The sequence below is a fragment of the Gadus morhua genome, chromosome 4 (assembly GCF_902167405.1).
Source record: "Gadus morhua chromosome 4, gadMor3.0, whole genome shotgun sequence".
Taxonomy (NCBI): domain Eukaryota; kingdom Metazoa; phylum Chordata; class Actinopteri; order Gadiformes; family Gadidae; genus Gadus; species Gadus morhua.
Genome location: NC_044051.1, coordinates 9,765,653 through 9,788,462, shown reverse-complemented (window position 1 = coordinate 9,788,462; position 22,810 = coordinate 9,765,653). Strand labels below are relative to the sequence as shown.

The following is a 22,810-nucleotide window of genomic DNA, read 5'->3' as shown; positions in this document are numbered from 1 at the left end:
TGCTGCTGATTAAGGTTCATCAAAATGTGTACATAAGGAAATAAAAATGAAGATGATAAGAAGATGTGACTAGTTTAATCATTGTTTAAGGTTAATATTGTACAGTGGACATATATACTCAATACAAAATATGAAAGTATGCTTGAATAGTATGCATAAAAAATATACTATAAAAGACCTCTATTGATATGTTTTATTGCAGACAGAAATGCAGTTAGAATAAAATGTATTTAGATCACATGCATGTCAATCGATGACCTTTTAAGATATTACATCTATATAACTTATATTGTACGCTAGTCGTTTATTTTCCTCAATGTACATAAATCAATGTTTTTCTTAGTAACATGTTTTAAATTGCATTTAAATAACTTTCAACAAACTTATGCTCAGTTTAGACATATTATATCATTGCATTTGAGCTATCTGTGTTTTGAATATGTTGGCTTCTACATTGCCACAAATCACAACCTTAACAAAAGCATTCAAACCTAGAACTGGATAAAACTGTATCCTGGTTCCTGTAACGTTGAGTAGATCACATCATCTGCAATCCAAACAATTTGGTAAGGATGAACCAATTTAAAACTGTTGAAATGTTATGCCATAGAAACGGGTCATTATCTGACTTAAGTTAAAGGAGACATATTATACCACCAGGTGTGAGTGTGATTAGCCTTACTAGCCGTTTCGAAAATCTGCCCCATATGACATCACTAATGGGCACGTTAAACGTTGCTCATCTATGCAGCACAGATCTAGGTGGACACGCCCACTAGTGATGTCAAATGGGGCCGATTTTTCGAAACGGCTAGTAAGGCTAATAATTACACTCACACCTGGTGGTATAATATGTCTCCTTTAATAAATTGAAATCAAATATGTTGGAAATGGAAGATTTACCACCAGGTGTGATGTTGATGAGCCATTACAAGCCAATTCAGAATTTTCCCCACAGCATAATCACATGTGGGAGAGTCCATCTTTGGTATTTATTTTAGGTTTATCTGTCTTACATCAACATCCCACCTATAGGAGCCCGTTTATACAAAATCAGACATTATCTAGTTTGCCGAAGATCAAGTAGTATCCAAGTGTGCAAAATACATACCTGTTCCCGGATCAGGTAAAGTGGCCCGCCTGTATCTCCGAAAACAAAAAAATTGAGTATACAGAGTATATCAAAAGTAAGTGCTTCAGAACGGATGGGTGAATGGATTCAGAGATCCATGTGTTTTTTCCTCACCTGTTGATTGGAAGAGGTGATTTGGAGAACTGGCCAGCGTTTGGATTTCTGTCACTGCTGTAGAAGTTCTCGTACAAAACGGGTGCTGGATAAAAAGTTAAGACTTGAATAATGCAAAACGTGAATGTGTTTATTGATGCAATGATTAATGTTGTCTATGTTGGATTTTGAACAGTTTGGCTTTCAACATTCAAGAGTTGTTTTTTTACAACTAATTGTTTAAGATAATGTGATGTTATCGTGTGATGCCATCTTATGATCTCAGGTGATTTCATCGTATAATGTCATCGTATGATGTCATCTTGTCAGCTGTGTGTCTCTCTACCTGGTGGTTTATCTCCGGTGCGTCTGAGATGTATAAAATATTCAATGTCTTCTTTTATGTCACACTGATCCAAGGACTTCCTCACCTCCTCGTACAGCTGCACACACACACACACACACACACACACACACACACACACACACACACACACACACACACACACACACACACACACACACACACACACACACACACACACACACACACAGAGAAGTAAGGGTAAGGCAGGGGTGGAGGTCTGATTGCTGAGCCTGGAGGTGGTGTCTCTACGGCTGGGGTGGAAGTCTGGGTGCTGAGCCTGGAAGTGGGGCAGATTATTCCATACCTCGTCGCTGGTCACACACTGCTGCGACAGCTGGTTGACGTGGGTCCAGACAGTGTTGCGGAGAGTGTTGATCCTCTCCTTGGCCTGGGCCTCAAACACCTGCAGAGGACACTCCTTCAGCTACATGTTCAGCTAACTACATGTACTACACATATGTAGAGCTAGCTACACGTGTGTACAGCTAGCTACATGTATTTAGAACTAGCTTCACGTATGTAAAGCTACGTCACATAGTATAGCTAGCTACACGTATGTATAGCTAGCTACACGTTTGTACAGCGGTGCCATGCCGTAATTCCGACGCCTCATTGTTCCGACGTCTCAATGGTCCGAAATATTTCCCATTAGATCGACATGCCACTATGCCGACGGTTCAATGTTCCGAAAACGGAACCCATTGGTCCGAAGGTCCATTTGTCAGACTTTTCAAAAAGGAGGCGCATTAGGCCGACGGTTCAATATGCCGAATAGGCCAAGGCACAATTCCACATGTGTGATTATGAAACCAAAAATAAAAGACGATAGGCTAAGTTCCAGAAGTGCACTTCACCAAGCCAGACTGTTGCTGTGGGCTTGAACGGTCACAAGAGGTGAATTTATGAAGCGCACGTTATACAAGGACTAATACTTTTCCCATAAAGAAGTCAAATGGTGAGTGAAAAACAAATACAATTGTTATCTTTAGTAGCTGTGTGTGGGCCTATATGTGTTGTTTACTGTGTTTACAGTGGGCTTTTAGCCTAAATAATTTCGCTGGTATTGATTTAGTCAAACTTATACCTCACACCTTGTACTTAGTCAAGTGTGTGTGTGTGTGTGTGTGTGTGTGTGTGTGTGTGTGTGTGTGTGTGTGTGTTCGTGCCCGTGTTGAGAATTAGACCTATGCTCTCTGTCCATGGGGCTGAAACACCCTGTCGAAATGAAGTGAAGATTTGTCACTTTGCTCTCCAATATTCATCGTGAACGTGATATGTAGGCCTATGTTGTATTTTGGAGAGAGAGCGAGAGAGAGCGAGAGAGAGCGAGAGCGCGAGCGAGAGCCCGAGCGAGGTATAAAACTCTTTATATTTAGGCCTATTCGGCATATTGAACCGTCTGCCTAATGCGCCTCCTTTTTGAAAAGTCTGACAAACGGACCTTCGGACCAATGGGTTCCGTTTTCGGAACATTGAACCGTCGGCATAGTGGCATGTCGATCTAATGGGAAATATTTCGGACCATTGAGACGTCGGAACAATGAGGTGTCGGAATTACGGGCAGGCCCCTGTACAGCTAGCTACAGCTACAGCTCGATACAAGTACAGCAACACGTACAGCTAGCTACACGTAGGCCTAAAGCTAGCTACTTGATATGTACAGCTACATGTAGTGCTAGCAACTAGGTGTACTAGTTGCTAGTAGTTCAGCAACTAGTACACCTACAGCTATACATTAAGAACGTTTCGGAATTCTTTGTCATGGTTGTAGATTGGATCAGGTAGGATGACTGTTTCTCACCTCACAGGCATTGCCGTGTTCATTCAGCCACTCATTTCTTATCTTTGCCAGCGACGTCACGTTCTGGAAATATACCCTGTCTGCCGAAGAAAAACAATGACACACACCAAATGAAATGTGAAATAGAACACAGTTGAGTAGTCAGGCAACCAAGTTACACACTTCAGACTGTGACTGTCTAAAAGGGCTATAATTATACGCATGACTTGACCATCACATGCAAAAAAAAGTCGATAACGTGTTCTCTATTTGTCACAAAATGTGAGAAACCATGAAACAAGAGGTTGTGGGTAAATTCGATGGCAGACGTGTGACTCCATAAGATGAAGATTTGCGCGTCACTGACAACCCACCTGCTTCGTCAGCGTTTTGTTTTGCTTGCAGGGCCTTTGAGTGCAGCTGAAAGTAGGAAAGAAAAGTTAATTTAAATATAGATAACACCAACGTTAGCGCCTTCCATTAGGCTCCGATGGAAGACCAAGCTGGGTTTACCGGTACCTTCTCGATGTTCCTTGTGTTGTTGGCATTTCGGTTGACATTCTGATCGGCCTCTTCTTTGTCTCGGCACTTTTGCTCATAGGCCTTTTTTGACTGGGGACATAAGCAGAGTTTGAGTTTATCAACATGTTGTATTACTTCATTAGGTCAATTCCCTTACAGTGTAAGTAAGCCCACTGTGAAAGCAATGCAAACAGAAACCTGCTGCAGAAAAACAAGAAATATACACTGCTGTCTGATGCGGTTGTGTTGCAAAGACCTTGACTAATACACCTTTGTGAAGAAATGGCTTGTGTCTTTTTTGAAAACATCCTATATGAAGTTCCTATTCGTTTTATTCTGGTGGCGGGTATAAAGGTCCTACTGTTCATTTCTTAACAACTACACAGAACTTCCCTCTTTAAAGAGGAAGGACAAAGGTGGAATACAGAACGTAATATTGAAACAACTTGCATGTATTCTATGGCATTTACAGAATAACTGACGGTGCTCAAACACGTCATTCGACATAGTGTACTTTCGTGCACTGATAATAATAATAATTTGATACGAATTGAGAACGATGCAAATGGTTTCAAATGTCCCTGCTTTGAATAGATTATTGATGGTCGTGTAGAGACGCTGGTGTACGAGAATAGATGCAACATTATTAATAAGTATAAGTAACAGTTTCAACGTTCTAATGATTCTTACCTCTAATGTTCTCCTGAATTGCAAGACTTTCTGTTTGTGGAGAGAATCCATCTGGAATTCAACCTGCAATTAAAAACATTGGGCTTTCTCACGTGCTTGGGACAGACTCTATGCATTGAGTCTTAAAATTCCCACTCTGTGTGCTTTGGGCTTTAATAGCTGACTCATGGTCACCCAAAGGATGAATGTTCCTTGGTTCCACAGACGCTGTCTCACCTTCTTCTTTGCGTCCTTTTGTCTTTCTCTGAAGTCTTCTAGTTTTTTGGCCTCATCTCTCATATTCTGCGCCAACTGCAGATGAGTTTGTCCAACGTGTTCGATCTCTGAAATGTAGGACAGGGTTATCGTTGTCACCTCAAGGAAAGATGGATTTTCATTCAAACATATGTATTTTTATCTGAAGGATCTTACGTAATTTGAACATGTCCAGGGATCTCTTCAATGTGCTAGAAAAAACACAGTAAGGCAAATGAAAAGTTGCATGCAATATAAATTCATGTCACACAAACACAAGTGTGACCACATAGAAGTTAGAGACACGGAAATCCCCACTGTTAATGATTTGAAAACAGTAGTTTTACAGTTTAATAAAAGTGTGGTAACACCCAATACAATGGTGTAAATGTGGTCACTAATAATGGCCATCTCGACGTCCTTCCCGTTTCAACTCTCACCAGGGGATCATCATGTGTTGTGGGTGATCATGGGACCAGTCACTTCAACTTATATTGAAGAATATAACCATAAAATATAACCACGGATGATGAACCATTTATTGGTAAACATGTATTTAGATAGCTAGATACAGAAGATACCTTATATAGTTCCTTTATTTCATTAAAAATATTACGTCTTTGTGTCGGCGTGCTCTAAAACCTTACTTCATTTCGTTGAGCCCAAACACCTTCCTGGACAGACCTAGAAGATCTTTAGCATACTTATCCTCAATGGATGCCCTGAAAGACAACCACAGCCATAAAGCAGGGGCAACATAGTTGGCAGCAGACCTGTCTCTGGGGACGGCGCTACAAACTATGAATAACCTAAGGTCATATATATGCTATATAGTCTATATAGATAAGACCTTATTGTTGAAGAACATATATTGCATGAACTCAAAACTGAAATAACCCCTGCTTTGCATTATATAAATATCCTGGTTGGGGCGCTGAAATAAAGTGGACCAACTGTGTGCACGGGAATGCAAATGGTTATGAACAGTTGTACCTGTTGTATCAGGGTTTCACGTTATGCAGGGTTTTAAATAAACTATCCCTTTTGAGCAATCCACAAAGCCATCTCGACCTCTTTGTTTCCCCTTCTCTGCACCACTCTTGATATTAATGGAGATGACACAAAAATGCTTTTCAGCTCAATGAATGACAGCTTGATGAAAAGATTAACTCTGGAACTTTTCCCATAGCAAACAGATATGCAAAGAAGCATCGTCAGTTGGTAAGAAGGAGACATTCATGCAAACCTATAATTGACGTGTGTGTGTGTGTGTGTGTGTGTGTGTGTGTGTGTGTGTGTGTGTGTGTGTGTGTGTGTGTGTGTGTGTGTGTGTGTGTGTGTGTGTGTGTGTGTGTGTGTGTGTGTGTGTGTGTGAGAGAGAGAGAGAGATAGACATAGACATAGTTAGAAATTGGGATTACATAAAAAAATTTAACCTTGATAAAAAGGCCTAAGTGTGGGTTGAACACTGAAGAATTCTAAATCAACCTAATATGTGGTCCAATTACAGTGCTGGTTGTCATATTATAGATCATTTAACATAGTCACCCACCTCGCCTTCATGAACTCCTCCACCTCCTTGCAAGTGCGCCTTCCGTCATTAAGATGCTGTATGATGACGTCATACCCTACTGTGCCAGTGGGGTCCGAGTTCTAAGAATTTGATTGACATTTCACAATCTCTTAACCTATATATCCTTTTTAAGCTAATCACAGTGTATCTGTGGATACTTATTGTTATTCTAGGGTTTGGGTATTATTGTATATTGTTACAGTTGCAAAGGATGGCCATATATTAGGGTAAATATTGATATACTTGTATAATTCATAATTGAAGTAATACACCCCATCGTCATAACATCAAGCGCATAAATAAACTCCCTTGGGAACACTCGGAGACTCAACTAGATACTCGTTCAGGGCAACTCTTGCAGGTAAAGCGCAAACGACAAAATAAGGTAAATTGCTATTTTGAAGACAAAATCTCTGTAATTTTACTCTGCTGAGGGTGTTAACCCCAGGTTGTCCAAGTATCCAAGACTTAACTCGACCGTCGTTGACTGGTGCTATTTCAGCCCGAAATCGTTTCAATGATTTTGCTAAATTGTTTAAGCTTGCAATCTGCACTGGCCTGTACCTAATATAATAAAAAATAGAAACACAAAAACACCGGTTACTTCTCAGCAATATTCTTGTTGGAAAATTACTTTTATAAAGTGATAGCCTGTCCCTCGGCTACTATAAAGAAGCAGCATAGCCACAGTGCGACAGCTTAGCCTAATGCCAAAACATAAATACATTCAACATACCCAAAAGTTGTCCTTAAAATGCGTATAGGCCATGTTCCTCGCCCGTGGCAACTGAGCCTGTCAGTTGGCACACCTTCCGTTTTACATCCTATGATGAGACTTGGGCAACCGGTGTAATCCGTCATTATAAATTGTGGGTGATTTGCTGCCCTCTGCTGGTATTCATCCGTTTATTGGTTTCCTTTATTTGTATTTGTGTACACTACTATCCTGTCAAGATGTCCATCATGCTTCCACATTAACGCCACACAATAACAAACAATTAGGAGGATGTATTACCTTTGATTTCGTACAGGGGACTGTTAGATCAAGACAATAAGATAATTGCTTTTAGAGATGTTACAGAAGCAGAGAAAGTAATAACAAGTACATTTGAAAACATTCTCAACATCATATGAGAGATACTTGTTGAACTTAGACAGAGATAAGATGATTTTATAACCCAGATATGAATATGATGAGTCTGTTGTTCATCATGTGATTTTTTTTCTGTTCAAATTGCAATTCCAGAATGTAATGTTGTGGTTGATTTGTGGTTTAATGTTTCACCTAATTGTTGGTGAATATCTTCATTGAGTTATGACAAACATTCCTTAAGCCATTTAATACAATATATAACAATACATCATGCTTTCATGTAACAAGATTTTCCTTCTAAAAACATTATTTAACTGTTGTAAACATACATGAATATAACAAGTCAAGTGAATCTATGCATTTAATTTTACATCTGTACATATCCATGTTGGAGTTGAGATTCATGTTGCTTAGAAAACGAATATGTTGTTATGTTTGGGCGTTATATAACTATACAATCAATGCCAACACAGAGCCAGATAAGCTCTGTATTGTATGGAAGAATAACATGCAGTCATAAAACCACAATTATCTATACTCATCAATAACATATTGACTGTGTCAATATGTTATTGGTACAAAGTAGGACACAGAAAATGTCATAACAAATAACAGATTTGTATTATTATTAGCTAAAATTCGACTTATATCATAATACATCATATCAAAATAACTTGAGCCATTAATGGTTTGATTTCAATTTAAAGAACATACCAAACTTAGTAGTAGATAATCATAGACTTTAAACTGATAAGGGAAATAAACAGTCATGTAATAAATTTGAAGATAAAAATATTTTTAAAGTATATACCGGTATATATATATATGTGTGTGTGTGTGTGTGTGTGTGTGTGTGTGTGTGTGTGTGTGTGTGTGTGTGTGTGTGTGTGTGTGTGTGTGTGTGTGTGTGTGTGTGCGTGCGTGCGTGCGTGCGTGCGTGTGTGTGTGTGTGTGTGTGTGTGTGCCTAAAAGATGACGGAGTCCATCTTCCTTCTTGAGATGAAATCGTACTAAATATATTCACAATATATTTATTATTGATCCATGAATTAATGGGTCTCTAGGTAGAAAAATAAACACACAAGTCCGCATATACATATGTGTTATTATGTGTGACGCAATGGCAATGGCAAGGCAATGGAGTATGCCCTACACTAACACCACTTATCAATTACACCGGCATGTCTGGACGTGTTGCATCAAAGTGAAACAACTGACGCTATTACCTCGTATAGCGTGTGACTGCTCTCGTGGTAAACATAGTAGGAGGATCTTGGACCGAGCGCACGGGGGTTCCCTAATCCCTCCCCTTGCGTCTGACGTCCCTTGTCTATATAAACTCCACCGGCCAACAATAGTTTGTACCTACCTGTTCCTTATTGTTGAACTTTGCGGATATAAAAGCGACTCCTCGCTCTCCAAACACAAAACTACACTACTACTACTTGACGGATAAGCAAGCAGTGGCAATGGCACACCCAGGTATGTATCTTCTAATATTTCTCTGTCTTTGTTGAATGGTTTACGTGTTAATCTTCTGAATGTATGTATATATCATAGTCACTAATGTTGCATCACTCTGCTTTCCCAGAACACACGGCTCATGTTGTTGATTGTGCGTACAAGCTACGTTATTTCGGCGACCGTCTTCAATGGAGATACAAACTTCTGGAAATGCTGTTACATTACAAGAACATCACCAAATACTAATGATCGCAATAGCATGGACTTGTAAGGGTCAGATTGTGATGCAGTATGCGGTTATGATAATCGCTCATTCTAAAAGAAGAGGGAGAAGATGTGTGTGTGTTCCTCCTCAACTGGACACACCCCGCCCCCCACCCAAGCTGATGGAATTTGGATTTCATCAGCTTGTTTAGATCCCCCTCTCACGACAGGCTATGGCTGGGAAGTGGAAGGCTCGAACGCCGCAGGTGTGGGATAGTTCAGACCCATGAGAAGTTCCAGCATGTGGAAAGGAGAAGAACAACGAAAAGAAGAAGCCAAGAATGTTTGACGTCACACAAATATATCTTCAAAGCAGACGATATTTTGGAGATTTACCAAGAATATGTATTCTTGGAAATTGTAGAAAAATTGCTTTTCATCTAGGGAAACTAAGAGCACGCTGATTGGTTGTCTACTCTACGCTTTAAGTTGCTAATAAATGTTTAATCAAAAGCTTTTGGTATTTTCACTTCTGCAAAATATTTTACGTTTTGAATCACTGTTCTAAAGTAAAATAAATGTAGACCCTCATCATTTCACCTACTTTTGAATAAAACTGATGGCAGCAGTTAAGAAAGTCTGAACAAAAGTGTGAGCTGTAGTTAAAAAGGTATATTACAATATTAACCAATTTAAGAACAGATTATTAACATCAAGTTATAATAGAGAATGACAACAGCAAGCGGTTTATAAAGTCAGGCACTTAAAGGATCCATATTTTATTCTCTGTGGTAGAAAAGCATAGAAATTAGGACAGAATAGGAGAGAACATCGATTTCTTCATTAAATGTCATTTTGTTGTACACATACAATTACTTCATACAAGTCTTCCCTCTGCTTTTGCTACATCCACAATCAGATCCCTAATAGGTCCACCAAAAGCATGCATGATCTTTTGTACTTATATTTACTTATATATATATTTAGTCAACGACCAGGCGTTCTTTGGACCTCTTGTTATGTGCAAGAAAAACCGCACACTACGGTGATTATCAATACATGGGCGAATCTGCATCAAAGATGAAAAAAATAAATCCCAATATGGAAAGAGACCCAATATCCCAACATCCCAATATGGAAAAAAACAAAAAAGCATAAAACCAGACTGAAGAAAAACAAAGAAACAGCCTGATTGATTTACAACCACTATCAATACACTTGTGTGATCAAAGTAATTGTGATCCATACTCAAAGATATCAATGGGATGCTTGTTTGAGATTATTTTTTTGGGATACGTCATGTCTTCCTATTATTTTACTGAATTTATTTCCATGGGAATCTGGAGTAACATCTTAACAGTAATTACAAGGACAATTATGCAGGCAAAAACCCAATCTACAATTGTCTAGATGTGATTTTCTAAAACTGACCATAAAACACAATGTTCAAGGTGCTCAATGTGTCAAACCTTGTGGCTACTGACTGGAAATAAATGGTTAGGGACTCAATTTTAGCAAAAGTAACAAAGAAATGGAAGACTCCCCATAATTTGTAGAAAAAGAGGATGCACCCTTATCAAATCACACATATATAGCTATATCATATTCTCAAGTTGAGGATGGCTTCCGTGTGAAAATTCCCAAGTGAGGTTACCCATAACCATCATTTAAGTATATCATAACAAAATATACAAGTAGAGAGAGATGATGAAAGGGACTATGGACTTGGTAATTATATATAAATATAAATTATATGGCGTTTCCTCTCTGTAAAATCTTCATGTGTGTGTGTGTATGTGGGTTGCGATCCCCCCCCCCCCCCCCCCTACGGTCATCGCCAGCTTACTGTGGGGCTCAGAGACCCGTGTCGGAATTCATTCATTCATTCATTATGTCCAATGTCCTCCAACACAGACCTCAGACCCCACAGCGCTGAAGCAGCCACCTCCTGGCCCCCCCCCCTCCCCCAAAAACACTCACGGTTGTTTCCCGCCACCAAAAGAAACGAAAGATCCTACAGTAGGTCTCTAACATCGCCGACGGCTTCTACAAAAACAGCAGCCCATCCAACCCAACCGATGGTCCTCAAGTTAGTGAACTCTGCCCACCGATAGAATAGTATTATCAACATTATTATCATGATCGTTATTATTATTATTACTATACACGAGATCCTGCGATTTTTTTTCATTTTGTGAACGCCGCCACCACGGCCCACATCAACTCATTGGCGTTGGGCTTGGCGCTTTCCGTCTCGGGCTCCAGCTCCAAGAGGCCGCGCACTCGCGTCATGCCCAGGTCAAACTGCTCGTCCGGCAGCGGGGCGAAGGCGTTCTCCAGCACGTCCGAGGAGTGGGCCAGGAGAATTAGGGCCAGCACCCTCCGGTCCATGCGCTGCGGATCGTTCACCCACTTCTCCAACACCGACTCCTGCACCTTCTTCACCAGTCGCTTTGGAAGGGAAGGTCCAGGCGGGGACGATACAAAACAGAATACTTTTTTGTCAATCGATTTTCTGCAAAATGCAGGCGATCAGGTTCATTGATTAATTGATTGATCGCTGCCCTCCTCCCTCAGCGCTGCTCTTGTTTACATGTACCCTTCCTCCATTGATCTATAGCTGTTAATATTTGTCTTTTGAACAATTAGGCGTGTTAGTGCACTTTGTACACTAAATTTAAAGAAGGTGCTATACAGATATACTGTGGCATCATTATTACACACATCTTTCTGAAGGACACCTGAACCTCCTTCTCCGGTCTCACCTGCTTGAGTGTGTTGTTTGTAAGCGGATGCGTCGTCATGTCGAACAGCAGGAAGTTTTGTTTCTCTGTGGTGAGAACCCCTTTCTCCACCAGGTTCTTGGCCAGACGTTCCCTCACGTTCCTCAGCTGGTAGTGCAGCTTCAGAGGATTCCATGTCTCTCCTACGGCAGCAGGACAGACATTGTTTTTTATGTGTCACTACACCAGGAAGTTGACTCAGATCGGATGACGGTAAAGGGAACCTTAATATTGTTTACTCATAGTGTTTAACAGCCTATCAGATGTTTCTTCTGTGTGTGTGTGTGTGTGTGTGTGTGCGCACGTGTGTGTGTGTGTTCAGGCTTATATCTCTTACCGCTCAACAGTTCTATCCAGCTCTGTACAGTCTCTGGTGGCTGTGTGTCTTTAATGTGTTTTAGGGCTTCGTCCAGTAACATGTCTCCGGTCGGGGCGTCTGATTTACAGATGACCTGTGTAAAAAACACCCAAGAGAGTTGAACACAGACATATTCACCCTCAGCCCTGCCAACTCTTAATTGCATACATCTTATTTTTTTGAAAAGGTGGACATAACTCTCTCACCAAACTGAAATTGGAAATAAAAAGATTGAACAACTCTGACTCTCTGGAAACATTTTTTTTTTGTCCTATTACTTACCTGGAAACCAACTGCCAGATTACATTTGCACAAAGAATTATTGATATTTTCATGCAACAATGTTTTATTTACGTTGGTGGGCGAGTGCACGTTTAGGACAGCCACAGGATATTCTTCATCTTACATGGGACGCAGGCAAAGTGCTATGCTAGTAGGGGCGGGATTAGGACCATAACCAGCACTGGTCACATTCTGGCGGAATAAATCCCCACTATTCCTCGACGCAGCGATGTAAATGACAACCGTATACACCAAAATAACTCGCCTTCCTTGCAAGCAGACTCTTTCTCCTCATTCCACACGCTTCTAGCTGCAGTCGTCCCCTCAAGGCCAGCTCGATCAGCATGCAGCCTCGCAGACCCGAGGAGATGCAGTCATTCCAGAAGGACGTGTAACCCTTGGGAGAGGAAAATCAACATTGTTAGCTGACGTGTGGACAGCGTATCCGCTTCACGTAAGCTCAGTCGGCATTGTTCCTGGTCATCGACTGTACAATAACATAAAAACCACCATAAAAAACGAAATAACTTTTTAAGAAATCCCCCGGCCAATGTGTTTTAGTTTTGCGAGGCTCCCTCCTTCTGCCTTGCAGCATGGACGCTACGATAACCTGTGGGAAACGAACCGCTACCTCTCGGTCTTTGAGGCCCAGGAGCAATACTTCTTCCATTAGTGTGAGTCGGGTGTCTTTCGCGTCCCCCTTGTCGTCTTCTTCGTCGTCCACGCGACGAGCTTCGTCCTCCTCTTCGTCGGACCCTCGCTCCTTCTCGGCATTACGATGCGCCTCGGTCTTCCGCTGCACCAGGCCTGAAGTTCTCTTTGTGAGGGAAGTCATAACTTGTGATCCCAAACGATCAGTAGCCCCCCACGAAATCGGCAAGCAGTGGAACCGGCTGCTGGTTGTGTTGTGTCACAAAAACGTTAAAATGAGTGAGATCGATCGGAGATAGAGCTGCTTAATTATGATAAGCGCCAGCGAGATTACTGTCAGAGTTCTGTACAGTATCCCTTTTCACTTCCTGAACAACATGGAGGCAGCGGATGACGTAAAATAGTTGTTTGTTCTACGTCAAACCACGTCGTCACCTATATCGTCCATCGTGTTCTACAGCCTCGTCCACTTATTACTCCTCGTTTTGATTTCGTATTTCCACAGTTTCTTTTTTTGGACGCCCGCTATTTTTATTTGACTTATTTGAGATCATTATCTATACCGTTTCAGCGCTGCTATTATAAACCGGCTTAATACATGGATTATGTTTGTATCACGACTTCAGTCCTATTTCGTTTGCGAAAAATAATAAATAATAATAATAATTAAACTGCAAAAATGCAGTGAAAAATGCAGGGACGTGAAAACGCAATTTTAACTATTTACCACACGGTGGCAGTCTGACGACAGAATACATGTCCCTCAGTATACGTAACGTCGCCAACCATATTCTTAGCTCACGAATGTCCTCATGAAACCATCCTGATCTCGAGTTCACGTTCGGTTTCTCTCTGCAGATCATAAGTATTATTATAGTTATAAGGATTACAGATACCATTCATTGCAACGAACACGGGATGGTCTCACAAAGCCTCAAGAATGTGGGCTAAAGGTTAAAGCGTGAAAAGGGGACTACAATGTTTCTACAGATTGTTTGATGAAATGGCTAGTGATACAGAAAATACCAATGTTGAAGACAATAATGTGGTAACAAATGAAAGAAATATTGGGTATTCAATAACAACAACTTCAACAATCTAATTTAATCAAATCTAATTACATATCAGACATAGGGGCCTGGTAGAGAGACAGTGTTGGGACATGTAAGAAAGAAAGAAAGAGAGTGGTTCTGCAACAAGATATAATCTAGTTTACACTGCAGGAACATCACTCTTCAACGCCATATTGTCCTGTTTCATTCCGAGCATGACCGCAGTAGTTGGACTGAGTCCATTAATTCTGTCCTGTTGGGAAGATCAGTATAATATATATTGTGTCCTGGGATATATACACGCCTGCACTTTCCATGACGCGCTTGGATGGCTCTGAAAAGTCAGAGGGCTGGGGTCAACCCTAAATATTTGAAATTATGGTTAAAAATCATAGTTTTATGCAAGTTATATTCTGTTTAAACTTAAGGTTTATTTGGGTTGGATTGAATTGACAAACCCAGACTGGAATTGTACAATTCCATTTTCTGTGTAGACTTTTAGCTGTATACACCATTCATGGCCATGAGTGAAGAACAAACATCATATTTTGGTCAAAATAGTCATGCTTTATTGCTTTGACTGCAACTCACTCAACGTTTATTTGCGCTACAATGGACTCTTATCATTACTAAGGAAATTATTTTGGCAAAGCTACAAAAGGCCTTTTGCCAATTTATTTATTTCTTTCCTTGTTTTTATCAAATAGGGAGTGACAGGACATGCATGCTTTGCCTTTAAGCCCTTTACCCCTTCAACATCGCTGATGCTTCTTGATTTGCACGACTTAACCTTCCTTCTGGCTAATTCCTCTTCCTTGTGGCTATAAAACCACTAGGGCCATTCTCTCTCTCTCTCTCTCTCTCTCTCTCTCTCTCTCTCTCTCTCTCTCTCTCTCTCTCTCTCTCTCTCTCTCTCTCTCTCTCTCTCTCTCTCTCTCTCTCTCTCTCTCTCTCTCTCTCTCTCTCTCTCTCTCTCTCTCTCTCTCTCTCTCTCTCTCTCTCTCTCTCTCTCTCTCTCTCTCTCTCTCTCTCTCTCTCTCTCTCTCTCTCTCTCTCTCTCTCTCTCTCTCTCTCTCTCTCTTCCCGCATCACAGCCAAGTGGAACAAACCAACTTTAAGACCTTGTATGTAGAATATTTGCAAGCCATCCAAGAAAGAGACAAGATACACAAGGTGCCTTCAAAACGACTCTGGAATCAATCCATGAGGAAATATCTTCCTACTGACTTCTGTGTTTGGATTTTGTGAAGTAAGGCTAAAAGTTTGGAAAATTGTAGTGCAGTTGTTGATTTTATACGTTATATATATTACATTTATTATATTTATATTTTTGTTCATTACAATTCCTTTTTATGGAAAAATCTGATTTAAAATGACAAATCTGTGAGCCAATTTATTGTAATTAGTCCAATGGATTTCCTCCACTTTCGATGCCTCGTTTGTTTGGTTTGCGGTCGGAATGACGTTCTTATTATTTACCGAAACTAAAACTAAATAAGTAGCTACTTTCTTTTGCCCAAAAAAAAAAAGCCTAGAACTCCGTCTGCCATTGCATTATTTAGCGACGCTAATAATAGAATCAGACATCTGTACGATCTTGCAGGCTCCTCCTACAGTCCCTCCAGAGCAGTACATCTTCGTCGGTGTGTTTCACTTAACTTCATTTCTGCTCAATGAACCTGGTTTTCCAGCGCTGAGAGGAGGCCTGAATCAGCCCCGGGGGATTCAATAAGGCCTCACTCACAGCCACGTTGGAGCCATTTCCTGTCTCTGGAGTGGACACGGGGGTGACCCGTAGTGACTGTTCTCCTCTGCCTGTGGAAATGTTCAGGACTGGAACACACACACACACAAATTCAGACACGCACACACATGCACACGCATGCACACACACAAACACACACCCACACACATGCATACGCACACCCTCAGTCACACACAAACACACAGACACACACAATCGCACCCACACCAACGCACATTCATGTACACACACACACACACACACACACACATGTACGTGCACATGCACAGAAACACATGTACATACACACGCATGCCAACACACACGAACACAGACGTAAACATAAACACACATAAACACACACAAACGCAGAAACATACACAGAAATACAAACACATATGCACATACACATACACACATATAAACACACGTCACAGGGTAGCACAAAATGTGCACGGAAATGCACTCAAAGGGCTTTTTTCTATGGGAACTATCCTTTCGGTGATTGACCTTAGCCTGTGTCGGATTACAGAAAAAAATTCAGAATTGGTTATAGTTTGAATTTATTTCCAGGTTTGTTCGTATTCACGCCATATGACCCAGTTTTAGCAGCTTATTTTCCAAATAATGAAAGGAAATTAAGTCTAAACTCTGAAATCTAAGGAAGGGGGCCTGAGTTGGATGGTGATGATGGGGGAGATAAGTGGCCACATCTGGGGTGTTCTGCAGGCTATCCGGCCCCCTCAGAGAGGAGCTGTTATGGAGGCTGAACTCAAAGGTCGACATGGAAGCAAAGCTTGTGTGGTTCTGAAATTTGAGGATAAGAGAGGGCATTAGGATATCCATTTCATGTCCTTTACCTTGAATATGAATACCTATGTTATGGAGTGTGTGTGTGTGTGTGTGTGTGTGTGTGTGTGTGTGTGTGTGTGTGTGTGTGTGTGTGTGTGTGTGTGTGTGTGTGTGTGTGTGTGTGTGTGTGTGTGTGTGTGTGTCAACAATACTGTCTGTGGAGTATATGTGGATGATGGCTGGTTTGAGCAGCCTCACCTTGCAGACTCTAATTGGGCTCTGGGGCTGAGGGAGGCGGCACACCTGTTGCACAGGTTAAACCAGCCATCTCCACACACACTCGGAGATGGAGCTCCTGCCTTGCAACAGCGAGTGCCACATATCATTATCTACAAACTTCTACAATAAACCGGCTTTCAACAGCACCACCCTGTGTCCTTTGTGTAAAAGTCACCTTGGTGGAGCGAGGCAGCCACCTTGGTGGCTTGAAGCAATTTACATGCCTACCCACTCCAGTGAGACAACAATAGAGCAACGGAGACTAAGAACAAAGATGCATCCAAAGATTGTGGGTTTGTTCCCTGGTGCATCCTAACCTGTAGGAACCGAAGACCAAGATGCCATAACCTCTTACCTAACTCCTTAATGGAATATAGCAGAATTCCCTGTAAGACACTTTGGATAAAAGTGTCCCGTTTATGGCTTAAGTGTGAAGAAAGAATTACAGACTGAATGTCAGACTGTTCTACCGCTGTACAATCAGAGGAAGTAACACTTCATTGTCCCCCACACTGTGGCCTAAATGATATCCAAAGAAATTAGGTCACACATGGCTCTAATAGACCCGTACACATTATGGAGAGAACGTTCTGAAAACGTACTGAACGCCCTCTAATGTTTGTTTGCATTCGTCTGAATGACATATTTGTCTTTCATTTCTACACTTGGTCCTGTTTAATGCAAATTGAAAAATTAGTAATGCTTCTCCCTTAATTGGTATGTTTAAGTAGAATGTTAATTTTTTTTTGTAAAATAATGTAATGATGTAATGTATCATAACAATTGTTCTAACCATTTAAAGTAATCCGGACTTGCTAGGGTAGTTCTTTGGTAGAATGCTTGTGACTTATTACGTGTTTTTTTTTACTTTGTGTAATTTATGGTAACTTATTGAAACTTACTGTAATTTATGGTTCTTTCAAGCAAACAAGAAACAGAGAGCCTCCCCTTCCTCTTCTGTCCCCAAGCCCATAGCTGCAGGAAGCATTTAACAATGAAACCCCTTCAACACACAAACACACACTAACACACACACACACACACACACACACACACACACACACACACAGACACACACACACACACACACACACACACACACACACACACACACACACACACACACACACACACACACACACACACACACACACACACACACACACAAAAACCCCAGAGTCTTCTGAAGTTCAAGCTGTCAAAATGTGGGCATATTTTGGTCTATGCAACTCACCACAACACAATATGACACACACATAGCACAGTCAAGGGATCAGTCAAGAAGGTATAAAGAACAAATGATTGGTCTTAGAGACCTTGTCGAACATGAAAACTCATATGGTAGACTAGTAAATGAACAAATACAAAAGATAAGACAAAAGTGCAGTGACTAAAATAACTAAACAAAACATACCAAAATATTATTCGGGTCTTAGAGACCCACCCTGATTCTTTCACTGCTCCACCAGAAGTCGTATTAACAAATTGAGCGGGGAGGTCACTAATGTCTCTGAACACAAAGCAAGTGAGGATCAAGCAGATCACTGGGCATTGACTTCTGGCTGTGGTGTATTTTCTTTACCAGCGTGGGTGGGGCTTGCAGGGGTGCTAACCGAAGCTAACTGGAAACATTGGATTCGGGTCAGAAGAGGTCAAAGTCATGGCTATTGATGGACACGCCATGTTCTCCGGAATGAAGGAAGGCGGTAAACGCACACATGGAACACTACATGCCCACACGCATGCACACACTCACACACACACACGCCACACACACACGCACGCACGCACGCACGCACACACACACACACACATTCACTGTGTTCCTCATTAGCCATAGTGGAGACACCCAAGGAGATGCACCCATTTTTTTTACTTTTCTTTTTCTTTTGTGTGTGTGTGTGTGTGTGTGTGTGTGTGGGTGTGGGTGTGTGTGTGTGTGCGTGTGTGTAGGGTGGGGGGGACCCCCTGCAGACATCCTGCATTCAAGATGAGAGAAAGCCCAACACAGACATGTAAACCAACCACTAAGGTTGTTAAGTTTGAGTACGGCTCATAAAGATCCCCAGGCACTAGTAAGATATTCAGATACACTACAATATACCTTAATGCTCTATTTTAGGCATGCTTTTATGCACTTATGTATTTATGCTATGTGAATGCCCCTGAAAGGAGAACTAATTGTAAAGGTTATATTGCACAATAATAACATGTACTGTACATCATTTCAGGTATAGAATACATATTATTTAGTTATTTGACAGAGTTGTTGTACATTCATGGCCCATGCCCAATACTAACTAATCATCAATGGGAATACATTTTGAGCATTTCAGGTTAGAGAAGCTAAAGCTCCTATTGTCCATACTAAATAATCCTCAATGGAAGCAAATGGGTTTTAGAGCTCAAATTGTCCAAACTCGATGAAAGATAACACGTCTTTTATGGATTTCGCCAATAGTTGGGGGACAACAGTGAGACAGAGAACATGTATTTGAACAACTATTCTCTTGGCTTAACAAACTGTCTCTGGTGCGGGTGAATTACACAATTCACCATTGCACTTTTATTGCAACAAAAATAAATAAATCAAATAAACCTAAAACACACCATTTGATCATAAGCGTATCGCCGTGCATGACGGGGGAGAAAACAAATCAACCCAGGCCCTTGTTACGGTGAATGGGAATGACACGACCACATGACCGCATCGGGATTAAGGATTCTTCCCCCACATACATCTTTTGCAGAAAAAAAGACAGGGCATCAGAGGTGCCCCCCCCCCCCCCCCAGCTTGCCTTTAGGGGACACAGAGAACTCAGTCGCCGGGGGTTCAAACCCCAATATCATGAAGGGCTGTGTTGACTGAGTCAGGGGTCATGACCTCTGTGGTAGACCTCAGGAGACAGGCAATGGGGAAGGTGGTGGTGGTGGTGGTTGTGGGGTCAGGCTTCAGAGCTGAAGACACTAAAGAGGTCTCTAATTGTCCTCCATGTTTCGGATTAGCTGCCCTGTCTTGGGGATGTGCATGTGAGTTATATTGAAAACAGGCTCTGCCAAGCTAAACGCTAACGCTGCGGCCTTATTTGGAATTAGAGTGGGGGGGGAGAGACGACGACACACAGATTTGTGCGTGTGTGTGTGTGTGCACGTGTCTAGCATTAAGTGAATTGGTAAATACTCTCACATGTGAGTCTAGCCCCATAAATTATAAGGCCTGTGTCAAACAAGCATCCACTATTTACGAACCTAAAGGTCGTTGGTCTTGATATGTATTATAGGATATATTATGATGACACATGACCACTTATTTGGTTCAGAATATACATATGAAAAGCAAAGGGCTGATGGAGAATGTAGTTGTGGTTGTTAGGATGCAGATGGAGAATGTAGTTGTGGTTGTTAGGATGCAGCGCTTTTTTAGATTGACGACAGCTACGGCTGAAACTCTTAAACTAAGTGTTCTCACCCCTTCAGTGCTGAGGGTATGGTACCAATTTTTAGATAGCAAAAAGGGGATATGATGATCGAAAAGATAAAAGAGAACAAGACAGTAAAGAGAAGGCTTAGCTATATACTTTTGATCCGAATGTTTCCAAAGAGTCTGGTTAATGTTAGAGCGTGAGCCCTATAGTCGGGAGCTGTTCTCTTCAAACAGGAATAAGCAGGGATGGATCTGTTTTACCTCAGACTTGACAGCAGAGCTAAAATGCAGCAGTGTGTGGTGGTAACGCAAGGTCAATTCTACGGCACACAACTGTAAGGCTTTAGCTCATAATGCTACGGTATCATTTTATACATGAAGGGAAGTTTTTTATATTTTGTCAACAGATTCCGTATCAGGATGCATGAAGGAAGTTGTAAGCCAATGGTAAATATGTCCTTATATGGCAAGCAATACAGCTTTCTATTGGTCAGAGAAGATGCTCTTCTCTTCCGTAAAAATAGATTGTTTTTTTTTATATTGTCTGACATAGAATGTTTAACGTTATATCTCTATATAAACCTTACATTCATTTAAAAGAGCTTCATTGTAACAATCACAAGAACTCTTAAAACATGTGTTTGTGGAGATGACTATGATAACCTATAATTATGACCAAAATGTAAACTTAATAAATGTTATACAGTCAGTTATTCTTGAAATATGAACTGATTTGTTTCAAGGGAAATGGGAACGGCATCAATTTCATTAGGTTGACATGTTAATCAATTGAATAAAAACTAAATGGAGAAAATCATTTAAAGGACCAATGTTTTAAATGGGCAGTGTAGACAGTGTGTGTTACTCCTTCAATAAAAGGAAGAAAAACTCTGTTTTGGACAGGTATACTAGTTGTTTACTGAAAGCTGTAAGCTAACATACGTTCACGCACGAACAGACTCAGTTTGTATACATTAGAGATTCCTTAGAAGCTGCGTGTTGCCTGAAGAGAGAAGACTCAATGGGGGACTATGTCTTGGCTTGGACAAGGCTATGTATGGTGTACTCCATAAGAAAATTACAACTTGTCTAACGTACTAGTAACAAAGTACATTAGAACATACTGGGGCTTGATTGCCCTTATAGCCACAGCCCAGTCATCCTTGTGGCGTCCAAATTGTACTCTTGTACTGTGTGTGTACACATTCACATCCTGTAATCAGAGAGAAGAAGAGAGTTAGGGAGAGAGAGTAAGAGAGAGAGAGGGGAGAGAGATAGAGGGAGAGAGAGAGAGAGAGAGAGAGAGAGAGAGAGAGAGAGAGAGAGAGAGAGAGAGAGAGAGAGAGAGAGAGAGAGAGAGAGAGAGAGAGAGAGAGAGAGAGAGAGAGAGAGAGAGAGAGGGGGAGAGGCAGAGAGAATGTTTTGTATGGCAGGATCTGTCAACCTCATTTAAGTAAATGATGTGTGTGTGTGTGTGTGTGTGTGTGTGTGTGTGTGTGTGTGTGTGTGTGTGTGTGTGTGTGTGTGTGTGTGTGTGTGTGTGTGTGTGTGTGTGTGTTTATAGTTCATACAGTAGGACAATAAACAAGCAATAATAAAAATACTGACAGCCAAGAGGGAACAAAGCTTTCATAGAGAGATCGGTATTACTATTTACTAAAAGAAGCACTTCTGGAAATCAGACATTTCTACAGGGAGAAAAGTTGTGCCTTGCTGCCTGAGGCACCATAACACATTACATTAGGCACATGTTTAACATTACAGTGGATCACGGTTAATTTTGGATGGCAAAGAGCTGATTGCACTCTTTAAGGAAAAACTGACGGACTGGTTATTTATAAAACACCAAATGACCACGTTTTATTCCCCCCTCCATATAGCCTAGTAATACTGAGTAATACTTTTTTGTGACTGGTAAGATTTTCCCATGGGTTGGCAGAGACCAAGCCCTCCACTCCCTTCTGTAGTAGTAGGGTGCTCCTCATCATAAGTCTCTCACTTGCCATCCCTCCTCTGGTCCGCACTGTAGACCTACCCCTCTCTGGACAGTACACGCAGCCTACACGCAGGATTTAAACGGGCCATGGAATAACGCACAGACCACTCAAGCCTCGTCTTTGGAAAAAAGGGATTTATAGGTCGGCTAACTAAGAAGAGAGGGAAGAGGGAAAGGAAATGCCCTCGAGCTCGTCCTGTCATCTTTCAGATGTTACGGCTTGTATCTGACGTTATAATAGACCCTGTCATTCAGCTAACTAACTTGAGACGTGCGTCTGGTGTTGAACACCCTCTC

At 41.2% G+C, this 22,810-nt stretch overlaps 3 protein-coding genes and 1 long non-coding RNA gene across 5 annotated transcripts in view; 2 read left to right on the top strand and 2 right to left on the bottom strand.

Annotated features, from left to right (window-relative positions):
- Positions 1-175: 175 nt before the first annotated feature.
- pstpip2 (proline-serine-threonine phosphatase interacting protein 2) lies at positions 176-7,227 on the bottom strand. 2 transcript variants are annotated; one of them, XM_030354908.1, is made up of 14 exons: positions 7,128-7,227; positions 6,371-6,471; positions 5,466-5,540; positions 4,996-5,030; positions 4,801-4,907; positions 4,585-4,647; positions 3,892-3,984; positions 3,747-3,792; positions 3,394-3,473; positions 1,897-1,995; positions 1,572-1,668; positions 1,247-1,331; positions 1,112-1,140; positions 176-547 (listed from the first exon to the last, which is right to left on the bottom strand). In XM_030354908.1, exons 1-14 carry the CDS (start codon positions 7,158-7,160, stop codon positions 492-494), a joined length of 999 nt encoding a protein of 332 aa, XP_030210768.1. In that variant the 5' UTR covers positions 7,161-7,227; the 3' UTR covers positions 176-491. The 2 variants fall into 2 exon arrangements, with proteins under 2 accessions (XP_030210768.1, XP_030210769.1); XM_030354909.1 differs by having other exon boundaries at positions 6,371-6,449; positions 7,128-7,185.
- A 1,562-nt stretch (positions 7,228-8,789) lies between these two features.
- LOC115542103 (uncharacterized) lies at positions 8,790-9,746 on the top strand. The gene is made up of 2 exons (XR_003976464.1): positions 8,790-8,966; positions 9,076-9,746. It is a non-coding gene; the product is annotated as an uncharacterized LOC115542103 (long non-coding RNA).
- Positions 9,747-9,902: 156 nt separating this feature from the next.
- golph3b (golgi phosphoprotein 3b) lies at positions 9,903-13,615 on the bottom strand. Its single transcript, XM_030354224.1, has 5 exons — positions 13,207-13,615; positions 12,841-12,972; positions 12,273-12,387; positions 11,918-12,078; positions 9,903-11,603 (listed from the first exon to the last, which is right to left on the bottom strand). The coding sequence occupies exons 1-5, from the start codon at positions 13,408-13,410 to the stop codon at positions 11,340-11,342; spliced, it is 876 nt and encodes a 291-aa protein (XP_030210084.1). The 5' UTR covers positions 13,411-13,615; the 3' UTR covers positions 9,903-11,339.
- Positions 13,616-22,498: 8,883 nt separating this feature from the next.
- itga1 (integrin, alpha 1) overlaps positions 22,499-22,810 on the top strand; it is a 41,585-nt gene continuing 41,273 nt past the window's right edge. The window contains exon 1 of the mRNA XM_030353334.1: positions 22,499-22,810. This exon is cut by the window's right edge and continues 241 nt beyond it. The gene's annotated coding sequence lies outside the window, so the exon portion shown is untranslated.